This window comes from Rhinolophus ferrumequinum, chromosome 10, assembly GCF_004115265.2.
Source record: "Rhinolophus ferrumequinum isolate MPI-CBG mRhiFer1 chromosome 10, mRhiFer1_v1.p, whole genome shotgun sequence".
Lineage (NCBI taxonomy): Eukaryota > Metazoa > Chordata > Mammalia > Chiroptera > Rhinolophidae > Rhinolophus > Rhinolophus ferrumequinum.
The window spans coordinates 90694422-90706651 of record NC_046293.1 but is presented as its reverse complement, the minus strand read 5'-3'; the positions used below and the strand labels follow the sequence as shown (position 1 = coordinate 90706651).

The 12230-nt window shown below is 53.6% G+C and overlaps 1 protein-coding gene across 1 annotated transcript; it reads left to right on the top strand.

Moving 5' to 3' along the window:
* Nucleotides 1–636: 636 nt before the first annotated feature.
* On the top strand, nucleotides 637–7114 carry TMEM121B (transmembrane protein 121B). The gene has a single exon (XM_033116075.1). It carries the CDS (start codon nucleotides 2549–2551, stop codon nucleotides 4304–4306), a length of 1758 nt encoding a protein of 585 aa, XP_032971966.1. The 5' UTR covers nucleotides 637–2548; the 3' UTR covers nucleotides 4307–7114.
* The last annotated feature ends 5116 nt before the right edge of the window (nucleotides 7115–12230 follow it).

The following is a 12230-nucleotide window of genomic DNA, read 5'->3' as shown; positions in this document are numbered from 1 at the left end:
AAATACAAGGGATAACATCAAAGGGCCACTACAAGTTACCAGGGAGAAAACCATCCTCACAGAGGAAACTGACAGGTGAGAGCAGGAGGAGAGTCTGTGTGAGTGGGCCAGGGTAGTGGGGCATGGGGTGGGGAGTGGGGACAGATTTGTTAGTGTTCTTCCAGAGCCCAGTTTTTTGCCTTTATCAGCTGCTTCTGCTTCTTCAACTGTTTCATTAACTTGAGTAGAAGTCTTGGGCCAGCTTTCAGGGTAGCTGTTGGCTGGTGGTTCCTCCGGGGCAGAGCTGGGAGACTGCCTATAATCGCCCCCATTGGCAGCTGGCAGCTCCCCAAGCTGCTTTCTAACCTGGCTCAGCCCTAACATCTGCTGGACCTGCTGTGATGCTCACACATAGTGCAGGTTGTATCTGCTGTTTAGTCCCCACCTTGCCCCATGACGGTGGGCCTTGGCACCAGCTGGCATAACTGCATCTCTCACACTGTGAAGCCTGTGAAGATTAGCTCCAAGAACCACTGCTCCTAATGAGAGCAGCTCTGCTCCCCGGCGGTTACTGAAGTGCAAAGCTATGGGGGAACAGAACTGTAAATGTGGCCTCAGGAAGGAATCCAGGCCAGAAAAGTCATTAGTGGCCTGTGTTACGAGTAAATGTTCCCTGAGAGGTTAAGACATGAGATGATTACATCGTCATAACCAGCCAGCTACCTTTAACTGAGTAGATATTCTGCTCAGGGCACTGGCCTAAACCCTTTGAACACATGACCGCTCTTTATACAGCAGCCCGTTAAGGTAGATATCGGTCCCTTTTTACAGTTGGAAAATTGGAGGCTCACGGAGGTGAAAAAGCAGTCCAAGATGACAGAAGCTCGGTGGCAGAGCTGAGACCACTGGCCCCAGAGCTCAAGCTCTCACTACCATACCTGCTCTACCTTGCATGATGGCTGGGCGTGGAACTTTGCAGCGGTTGTGTGTGCCAGGAGCAGCTGGAAATCACGTCGGTCGTGAATTCTAAATCCCACATCCCCATGGGTTAGTTGTACAGACTGACCTCCAAGAGACTGGAGAAAGCAAGTTTGGTTCAAACTGACCCTTACTGAAGAGGCAGGTTTAGGGGCAAGGCCTGAACCCCTCTCTTGGGCTGTGTGGTGTTGTCCAGGAAGGTGAGCCCAGCAGGAGGAGGTTTAAGGGTCATGAAGTGAAGGCAGGGAACATGCAGCCTGAAGTGTGGTGAAGGAGGAAGAGGCAGGCAAGCTTCTGGCCTTTCTTGGATGCGCCTGGGATGTTTGCATTATACATGAGCCTCATCTTTTTTTTGAGCCCCAGCTGCTCTAATCACTTTTTGTTCCCTAAACCCTTCAAGGCATAATTCTGTCTGTTGCTTTCCTGAGTCACTGCCAAATACCCAGCCCCAGTCATGGACTGAGTCCATGGGTGTGAGTTAGTATGAGCCCCGTGCCTGTGGGTGCCGTGCCTTCTGTCCTGCTTGGGGGTTGTAACGTTCACCATCCCTGCTCTGAGCCTTTTTCTGTATCAAGGCACTCACACTTCTAAATGTCCCTTTGTTTTCCTCTTTGCTAGATACATCTTCCTATTGTTTGCAATTCCTGCTTTAAAAAACTTAGAATACCAAAAGGGTCACTTAGCTAGGGCCATATAAATCATTATTTTACCTGTCCGCCCTTCCCTAGCAGTTATATTCAGAGAACTGCTCCATTCTCTGGAAATTGGGACCTCCCTGTGGATGGCTCACTGAACCCAGTGCGGGGCACATGAATATGTGGAAATACATGCCTGGTCCTTTTCATCAGGATGGCCTGACTCCTCCATTTGTTTGAAGTGCCTTAAGGAGAGGTAGGCTGGCCCAGTGAAAATGGCAGTGGACAGGGTGGAGGCCAAAGCTGCCCTGATACCTGCAAAAGACTGTGCTGACCAGGAGCGGAGGCTTGAACCAGTCGCTTAAGCTTGGCGCTCCATGGCGTGGTCCATACTGAGAATAAGGCTGAGCGGTCACTAACCAGTAAGGCTCCAGAGTTTCTGCTGGTGCGACCTCAGGGAAACTTCTTTAGGAATCTCCGCCCGATGTCCCACCCCCTGTCCCTCGTCACTGACAACAACCTCCTCCTCCGCTCTCATCCTCCTGAGTAAATGTGCCCTGGGAGGTGAAGACATGAGAGGTTAAGGCTCCCGCTCCCCCTTTTCCTCCTGATTCAGCGAAACAAGCTTTCTCCTCTGCTCTCTCCTCCTCCTCTCCCCCTTGAATCCAGTCCTGGTTTCCCCGCAGCCAGCCTCCCTTTCCTCGCCGACTGGGCTCGCCCCCGCCCCGCAGCGCCCGCCGTCACCGCTGCTGCTTCAACCCCTCGCCAACCCGCGCTCCCTGCCACCCGGGGCTCGGCTCGCCCAGTCCCGCGGCTCCAGTCCGGATCTCGCTGCTGCCCGACCGGGGTACGAGTGCTGCTGTTGAGGAGGCGGCGGCGGCTGGCCCGCTCCCCTCGTCCGCCTCGCCAGCCCGGGGTTGGCGGGGAAGGAACAGCTGGCGGTCCCCGGGAGGACAATGCACCCAGCTCTCGGCCACCCCCGCTCGGTCTCGTCCTCGTCCGGCTCATTCCCGCCGCCCCCTGCCGCCTCCCGGCCGCCGCCCCTCTTCCAACGGGGGGGATCCCCCCGCGGCCGGAGAGCCTCGGGAGACAGCAGCACCAGCACCAACGCCAGCACCAGCCGGGGCGGAGGCGGCGGCCGACGCGGCGGGGGCGGCGGCTCCCCCAGCAGTAACACCAGCGCGGAGCGGGAGGACGACGACGAGAGCGTCAGCATCAGTAAGCCGCTGGTGCCGGTGGCCGCCGCCGGGATCCCGGGGCCCCCGGCTCAGGCGGGCGCTCCAGCCGCCGACCTCACGCCCGCCGCCTTCTCCTCCTCAGCAGGCACCCCCTCCTCCACCTCCACGCCCACCTCCTCCTGCAGCATGACAGCCGCGGAGTTCGGCGGGGGCGCTGCGGCCGGGGGCATCGGGGGCCCCGGGGGCCGCTCGGCTGGGGGCGCAGGCGGCACGGGGACCGGCAGCAGCGCCTCCTGCTGTTCGTGCTGCTGCTGCTGTGGCCGCCGCCCGGCCCGACCCGGCCGCAGGGGTCCGCGCCGCGGCTGCGCTCCCAGTCCGGGATGCCGTTGGGGCTACCAGGCGCTGTCCGTGGTGCTGTTGTTGGCGCAGGGCGGGCTGCTGGACCTGTACCTCATCGCCGTCACCGACCTGTACTGGTGCTCCTGGATCGCCACCGACCTGGTGGTGGTGGTGGGCTGGGCCATATTCTTCGCCAAGAACAGCCGGGCCCGTCCCGGGAGCGCGGCGAGCGGCGCGCACAACCACCACCATCACCACCACGCTGCGCCGCCCCTGCACCTGCCCTCCGCCTCCGCCGGGGCTGCGGCCGGGGCCAAGGCGCGCGGCGGCCGCGGGGGCGTCGGAGGTCCCGGAGGCGGCCCGGGATCGACCGCGGCCGCGGGCGAGTTCGCCTTCGCTTACCTGGCCTGGCTCATCTACTCCATCGCCTTCACGCCCAAGGTGGTGCTCATCCTGGGCACGTCCATCCTGGACCTCATTGAGCTGCGCGCGCCCTTCGGCACCACGGGCTTCCGCCTCACTATGGCACTGTCGGTCCCCTTGCTCTATAGCCTGGTGCGGGCCATCAGCGAGGCGGCCGCCCCCCCAGGCTCAACGGGTCCCCTGCTTCTGCAGCCACAGCAGCACCGCGCCGCCGGCTGCTTCCTCGGCACGTGTTTAGACCTGCTCGACAGCTTCACCCTGGTGGAGCTGATGCTGGAAGGCCGCGTGCCGCTCCCCGCACACCTGCGCTACCTGCTCATCGCAGTCTATTTCCTCACCCTCGCCTCGCCGGTGCTTTGGCTCTATGAGCTCAACGCAGCAGCCGCGGCTTCATCGTGGGGCCAGGCTTCTGGGCCCGGCAGCTGCAGCCGCCTTTTGCGCCTGCTGGGCGGCTGCCTGGTGGACGTGCCCTTGCTGGCGCTGCGCTGCCTCCTGGTGGTGAGCTACCAGCAGCCCCTCTCCATCTTCATGCTCAAGAACCTCTTCTTCCTCGGTTGCCGTGGCCTGGAGGCCCTAGAGGGCTGTTGGGACCCCGGGAGTCGGGCCTCCCCTAGTCGGGCCAGAGGAGGCTACGGTGCTCCGCCCTCTGCACCGCCTCCACCGCCACCGCCACCACCACCTCAGGGAGGCTCCCAGCTGGGTCACTGCATCTCGGAGAACGAGGGGGGTGCCCATGGCTATGTGAACACCCTGGCTGTGGCCTCCCAGAATTGAGGGGGACAAGCGAAGGGGGCTTGCTTTTTGGTTGAGAGACCCCAGCTCTCTTGTCTTCTGGCATTCTGTCACCCAGATTTGATCAGGCTCTGTTTGGAAGAGGTAACTACTAATAGGGCTAAGGGCCAGGGTGTCGCTCTGTACCCCTTGAGTCAAGACTGCTGGGAGGCAGCCCAGCAGCTAATGGTGAGGGAGGAAGGTCCACATACTCTATTCTCCCTTCTCCATGCCTGACCCCAACCCTAGCCTCCAAGGGGCTGGATACCTCTGCTTCTTGCTTTTCCCACCTCCACCATATCCAATTCCTATCCGTTGTGTATGTGTGGGGGGATAGAGGAAAGGGGGTGCCCAGGCAGGGGGTGCTGGGCCTTAGGCATTCCCTCTTGCTTGGAAGTGCCGGTTTCTTTTAGGCTGTGGTTAGTGACCATTGTCCCATGCCTTGAAATTGACCCAGAATCTGCTGTCCCCTGCTGTGTCTGTTGGGTTTCTTCCAGATGGTAGATGCAAATTCTGTGTCTCTGTGTATGTGTAGTGTTGTTTCCTTGTGGCCCTTTGCAATCAGTAGGAGATCTGGGGAGGCCCTCCCCTCCCCACCATACATACCACCACCCTCCTCATTCCTACTTGAATTTGTGGCCATGAATTCCCAGGAAGAGCTGGGCTCCTGGGAGCTGCCCACTTACTCTCCCTTAAGGGAGAAGCTCACCCAGGATCTTCCTCAATCCTATTCCTCTCTCCTCAACTTGGGGGGAGGAGAGGATTCATACTCTAAGGACCAAACTTCACCCTTTCTTGGGTGAGTGAGCATTTCTACCTCTGTGCTTTCGACTTTTGTTGCATCACGCACTGATGCTGCTTGCAAAAAATAAAGACAAAACACTCAGAAGTTGCATTCAACATGGCCACTGGATCCAGCTGGGGTTTGGTGCCAGTGTTATTACAGGGTCTGTGGAGTATCAGCCATTGGCTTGCCCTCCTCTCTCCCTCCCTCTGCACCCAGAACTCTTATGCTTCATGAGATTTGTTGCCAGCTGGGTTACATCTCGGCTCAGAACAACAGCTTTGGTGAGGTTCCTGGATAGATGTGAAGTTAGGCCTCTCATGGGCCCAAAGGAGTAGGAAATCCAATTCTGTGTCCTCCCCCTTCCCACCCTCCCTTTAGGAAGTTTGGTGTAGACCAGGAACAGTGGTGGTGATCTTTGTCCTCTGCTCTGGTTAAGAGAATCTGCAGGGAAAGAGAAACCCTACCCCTCTCCAGCCTTCCTCTCTGGTGTTCCTGTTGTTGAGGTTGATGACAAGGGACATCCAGGGGCTGCTCACTAATAGTCTTGATGCACGCATCACTCTTGGAATCTTTGAGGCAGGATAAGTATTTTTAGGGGCGGTAAGAGTACAGGATGACAGTTGGGAGCAAGGCCAAGAAATACTCTCCCCCACCCTGCAGTAGGTTGGGGTGGGGTGAAATTGTAAGAATGTTTGTTTCCCCTTCTCTCTTCTTATGCTTGGGAAGTTTTGTGTTATGTAATAAGCCCTGGACATGTAATAAACCCAGAAGTCATGGGTTGCAGTTTTGATTCTGTCACTCACTGGCTTTGAGTGACACATCACTTTTGCTTTGTGGGCCTCAGTTTTTCGCTTGGGGCCTTTCTCTCCCAACTTCTTGGGGACTTGCTGACAGAAGATGTTCATGTAGACAGAGACACCAGAGGGGCTGATGGCTTGACCACAGTTCTTCTGAGCCTCCCTACTCTCACAGTGGGGAACAATGGAGGACAAATGTTTACACTCAGTGCACTATCTGTGCTTCTTCTAGCCCCTCACCCTACCAGGTCCAGTATAAGCTGGTTGGTTGCAGCTAATTGTTGGTTTTTTTTCTGCCTTCTCCTTCCTCTACTGACTCCTCTTGTTTCCCTTTGAATTCCATGTGCTCAGAGTTCTGGGGTCCAGACCCTGGGTGGGCCCCCATAGCTGTTTCCTCTGTTTCCACATCTTCTCTCCAGCTTTGCTGTTGCTCTGCTACCTAATCTCAGTGACTGTGAAAGGACTTTGTGTCTGAGCCATGGCCAGCTCCTGGCTGGTCCCCTGCCCCACCCCCTTTCTGATGGGATGGGATGGTGGTCTCCCTGCTGAGTGACTGACTGTACAATCTCTGAGTGCTGTTGGATTTTCTGGTGGGAGGCTGTGATAGGTTCCCATGAGCTGCCACTTCCCTAAGTGCGTTCATAGATTGATGGCAACCCGGCCAATTCTAGTAGAGGCCAGGCCCCACCGCCACCCCTACCGCCTGACATCCTCTTCCAAACATTTGGTGCCAGCACCTTGTGCTCAGGGGGTCAGTCCCTTCCTACCTTCTGGTGTGTTTTTCTTTATCCCTTTTACTTATTTCCCTTGCCCCATTCTTAAGAAAAAATGACTCCTAAAGTTTCGTTTTTCTTGCTTCCTAAGGGCATCTGTAGGGGGTCAAACTGGAGACGTTCCCCACGGGTCTGACAGACAGGAGTGCACTGTCTCCTGAGGCTGATGCCAACAGCACAGCTCACAGAGCAGAACCCGGGTTCAGAATCCAGACTGCCTGCCTCTAACATTTGAGCAAGTAAGAGCGTCGTCGCTCTGGGCTTGGATTAGACCCACTCTAAAGGCCGTTCCAATAGAACATGTCCTGGCTCTGATTCCACATGTTTTTTGGGAAGAGCTAGATGGCTGTTAGAGCCTGGAAGAAGGGAAGTGGCACCTCACTAGCATTTATCATGTTTTTAAATCCTCCTTCTCTTTTTAAAAATAAAACCAGCTTGTTCTGAAAATAAAATACTTGAGACTTGTGACAAGCTTCCTGTGTGGTTTAAGATCTTTCCTGTCCTGATTTCCTTACTAAATTCTTAAATGTCACTGTGACATTTGTCCCCATTTTATAGGTTTATGTTACGTTATGGGTTCACCTTGGCTGTTTCCTTCTAAGCAGTGGCATGCTACTCAGGGAGATAGTGTGGCTTTGGCCTTGACCTGTAGTGTCTAGTTCGGCTTTCTGTAGGCAGGGCTCTCAGGTGGGCTCTCAGCCTGAGAGGGACAGTCCCGGCCGCCCGGAGTTTGCTCTCCCATTTCTTTCCAAGAATAACTTAGCAAAGGGGAAAACCTGAGGACTAATTTTTACTCTGTCCTCCTCTACTGCTCATGCGCCCTTCAGAAGCATGAATTTATATACGAGTTAGAACAGGCCATGGCTTTTTTGTTTTGTTTTTGATTTTTTTTTTTTTTTAACACAAAGGGGACTGTGAAGTCTAAGACAGAACATTGGTCTGCATAAAAATAAAATTATAGTTTTTTTCCCCCCCTTTAGCACAGAGACAGCCAGCACTATTCAAGCCACTCTGTGTTGTTGCCCTACGATGTTTCTGGCCATCCCAAAGGCCACACAGTGGTTTGACCAAGCAGGGGGAGGAGAGGCAAAGTTAGAACATTGTCAGAGCCTGCTCGCAGGCTTGCTCTGCCTCCTACTGTGGCTTTGGGCCCTTACCTGACCTCCTGGGATGTTTTCAACACTTATAAAACAGGAGTAATATTACCTACCTCATGAGGCTGTGGTAAGAGTTAAGTGAGGTGACATATGCAAAAATGGTCCTTTTCCTCAAGAAATTTATAATCATATGGGGGGACAAATTTTATACAGGAAATAATTACAGGACAACCTGAGACCATACCTTCATTTCTTCCTACATCTAGATGTAAAATAAAATGATTAATTTGACTAAGCACGTTACAAATATTTATACATTTCTCATAGTTACACAAGATAGCTCTCACCGATTTTGGGCAGTGCTGGAGCATATCAGGAGGCACTTTGTGAAAGGTGAAGGAGAGGTGGAGGTGTGAGCTCGTCACGACCGGGCCACACTGGGACCGCACTCAGGCCTTGCCCAAGGAGTTGAGTCTGGCCCTGCAGCTGTGGCCCTGGGAAGAGCACGGGAACGCACCCTGTGCATGGCTACGGCAGGCCCTTGGGTGCTCATTGGCGCATTTCACTCTCTCAGCCACCTCCTATGCAGGTTTACCCCCATTTTCCTGAGGTCCAGAAAGAGGGAGTAGCTTGCTGAATGCCACGCTATAGCCAGGAAGGGAATTCTGATTTGACCCCAGGTCTGCCTGCCTCCAAAATCTGTACCCCAGGCACCCTTCAGACTTTATCTGTTAACTGGGTTCAACTTACCCTTCATTAAAGCTGTGTGGTTCTGGCCAGTGTTCATAGTCTGTGTGAAGGTCACGGAAGAGGCGTTGAGCAAAAGCTCACTGGCAGGATACCACGTCGGTGGCAGGCAAACGTGGGGGCCGGCCAATTTTGCCTCCCCCTCTCCTTCTCCCTTTTGTCCTCTCAGGGTACTATGGTACTATTGTATCTTCTTTCTCTCTAATCAGAAAGGAAGGATCCAGTAAACTAATTCATACTAAAGTGTTAACAACCTAAGGGACTATTCCTCCTAGGAAAGGAATCTGGGTACCATGATGGGCAGGCATATTGGACAAGACTCCTTGGCATCCTTCAAATCATGAGCGAGGACTCCAGGCAAGGCTGGTTTAACAGCGCACCCCGCCTACCTTGGCCAACCTAAATGGACAGGATGAGCATGTGGACTCAGTGCCAAGATCTGGGAGAGGCAGCAGGGCATGGAGAGCTGGGGAGAGGCCAAAAGAAAGGAGATGGACCTGGAAGCCACTTAGGAATGATGTGGGAGGCACTGAGTGGGGTCCAGACATCCAGCAAGGGTCCCATCCTGGCAGAAAGCCATGGAGCACCCCAACTTTACAGCCTATACCCATGGGCTGGGGGCAGTTGCTTTATTTTCTTCCACAACGTACAATCTATAGAATCTATATTGTTTCCATTTTCCCACAAATGAGCATAGTCACTCAGCCAGCACATTTATTAAACTCTTAATATATGTCAAGTACTGGATCATATGTTACTTTTATCATCTGAAAAAGCAAACACTCCAGGAAGAACGCAGTGACAACAGGAAAGGAGGCTAGATAAATAGTACCCTGGGTTCATTAACTGCTCTGACCCAGAACCAGGTCAGAGTACTTCTCCTTGTGAAGAAGCAAAGAGACCTACAAAGGCAGCAGTGTGGGTGGGGTGGAAACGCCTGAATGAGTGTGGCCGCTATGTATCCTGTGTTTCCTGTGTGCGGGACACCACCTAAGTGCTTCACATGTGTGCGGCACCCATCCTCACAGGACCTCAGTGAGGAAGGAATTCCTGCTGCACCCATTCTAGAGTCAAGCAACCTGAGGCCTAAGGAAGATAACTTGAGTTAAGTCACTTGGCTGGCAAGTAGGGGAGCAGGGGCCCAGCCTCCTTAAGGAAAGCTTCTCTCCAACACACCTGACTTGATGCTCAGGGCCCAGGCTGGAACGCCATCTGACTCTGACTCTGCATCTGACTCTGAATTCGAGCATCTTTGGGCCCCTACTGTCTGCAGAGCCTGGAGCAGACTGTCTTGTGGCCCTTCCTGGGCAGGTCTTCTCAGGAGGCGCTGGAGAAGGACAGGGCTGGCTCTCCCCTTATTTATTGGGGAAAGAGAACACCAACCGCAGAATGAAAATTGCCTATCACAGTGTAAGTACTGCTTCTTCTCCCATTTTGCCCTATTTCATATTCAAAGATCAGCAGGAACTAAGTAAAATCCAGCATGCCCTAGCATTCAGAGATTCCAGCTCAAACTACTGAATGAATGTCTAACAGAACAAACCCCTTCAAAGCCGAAGCACGGCCGAGGACCTCCCTAGGCAGAAAAAGAAACTGGTTACAAATCGAAGTTGTAAGTAGCACTGCATGGAGCGATGTCCAGACCACCCGCCATCTAATCATGCCTTTTTTCCCTGACTAGGCTCAGGACAGCAGGCAGGAAACACCTGTGGAAATCCCCCAGGACTTGGAGGCTGGCACTGGCAGCAGTCACAGGCACCTGCCCCACGCATGCTGTGGTCACACCTTGAGCCACCTCTAAAGCACTCTGTTTAGGAGCAGGACCAGAGAGGTGGGAGAGTCATAGCTTGGAGGACACGTGTTCTTGGAAGGGCTCTTCTAGGCAAAGCAGGATTTTATTAGCCACGGTTCAGAAGAATATGAAAAGACCTCACTTCCTTTATACGTGCTCTTGAAGCTCTTGGCATTGGGCTGACAGCAGATGGCTCGTTCAGCCTGACAGAACTTCCAGCACTTGCAGTGACCAGTGTGAGACTGAGGGCTTGAGGAAAGGGGAAGGACGTGGAAGCAACAGGAATGACATTAAAGAGATGGTCAAGAAGCCCTGGGGGAACTTTATTATGATTCCATTTATATATGACATGTCCACAACAGACAACTGTGTAGATGGAAAGGAGATGAATGGTTGCCTAGGGATGGGGGAGGTTAGAGGGTTTGCAGATGATGAGTAATGGGTGCTGGGCTTTTTGGGGGTAAGAAAATGTTCTAAAAGTGATTATGCTGATGATTGCTGAACTCTGAACTCTTAAAAGCCATTGAACTGCAGAGGGTCAACTGTGAATTGTATGGTATGTGAATTATAGCTCAATAAAGCTATTAGGAGAAAAAGCAGCAGCCGTGGAGATAAAAGGGACATGGACAATGCCAGTTGAAGACATTTGGCCTCAAAGGCCAGCAATGCTAGAATTCCAGGTTTGTGGGGAACACAATTCAAATGGAAGTGTGCTTCTGGGCACTAGACTACATTGCTTTGGGCCATTCTGCTGCCAGGTAGAGCCCTGGCTCCAGCAAGAGAGGTGGTATTCCACACTCGGGGCGTTTAATCAGTGCTTACTGGAAGCTGGGGAAACAGGTGGTCACAGAGACCTTGGTAGGCATCTGGACTCAGTGATGCCCACCCCAGGGTTACTGGAGAAGAGATGAAAACTGAGAGGCTGCTGGCTGGGCAGGCTGTGTTCCTTTCTCCCCGTCTGAGTCCATTCGGGCTGCTATAAGACATAGACTGAACAGTTCATGAGTATCAACAGCAGACATTTCTTTCTCACATTCTGGACGCTGGGCAGTCCAAGATCAATGCATGGGCAGACTCAGTGTCTGGTGAGAGCCTGCTTCCGGATTCACAGAAGACCATCTCGCCGCGTTCTCACATGGCAGAATGGAGGGAGTTCTCTGGGGCCTCTTTCATTAAGGCACTAATCCCATTCAGGAGGTTCCATCCTCACGACCTAATCAGACCCCAAAGGCTCCACTTCTCATATCATCACCTTGGGGATTGTCAACTTAAGGATTTTGAGAGGACACAGACATCCATCCACAGCACTGCCTCACCTGGTCCTTTGCTGCTGTTGCACTGTGTCTGGGACTTAGGCCTCAATGCTCCTGCTGCTACTTGGCAAAATGTCACTAAAAGAGCATTCGAAGTGGAGCTGCTTGACCTATAGGAACATGTGACTTAAAGTAACTGCCAGGAACTCTCACCAGGTTAAATGTATTCATTCTTTTATTGACAATCTCTTTCGCGCACGTGTACACCTGTAATATTTGGTTTTCCATCACATTTCAGAATCCTCTCCTCCATGCTGAAATGTGGACCTATAGTAATGGCTCAAACATAGGCGATGGAGAACCCTCAGCTCCGGGGGCAGATGGCATCCCAGTGCACTCTTCTGGGAACAACTTCACACACTGGTCCTTAGCATTTCTCCTCAAATGTTGTCTCTGAACCTCAGACCTTTAAGTACAGAGAGGCACACCTTCCTCTCCCCTCAAATGGCCTGCCCAGATCCTCACTGCCGTCCCACTCCTACCCTGCCCTGTGCCTCCCCACCCTGCCGTGGGCCCTCCATATCTCATACTCCATTCCCTCTGCCACTGGACGCCAGTGTGGAGCTAGGGCTCCCGGCTCCCAGTGCTACCCAGCCAGCAGCCGCCAAGGCATCCTCTGTC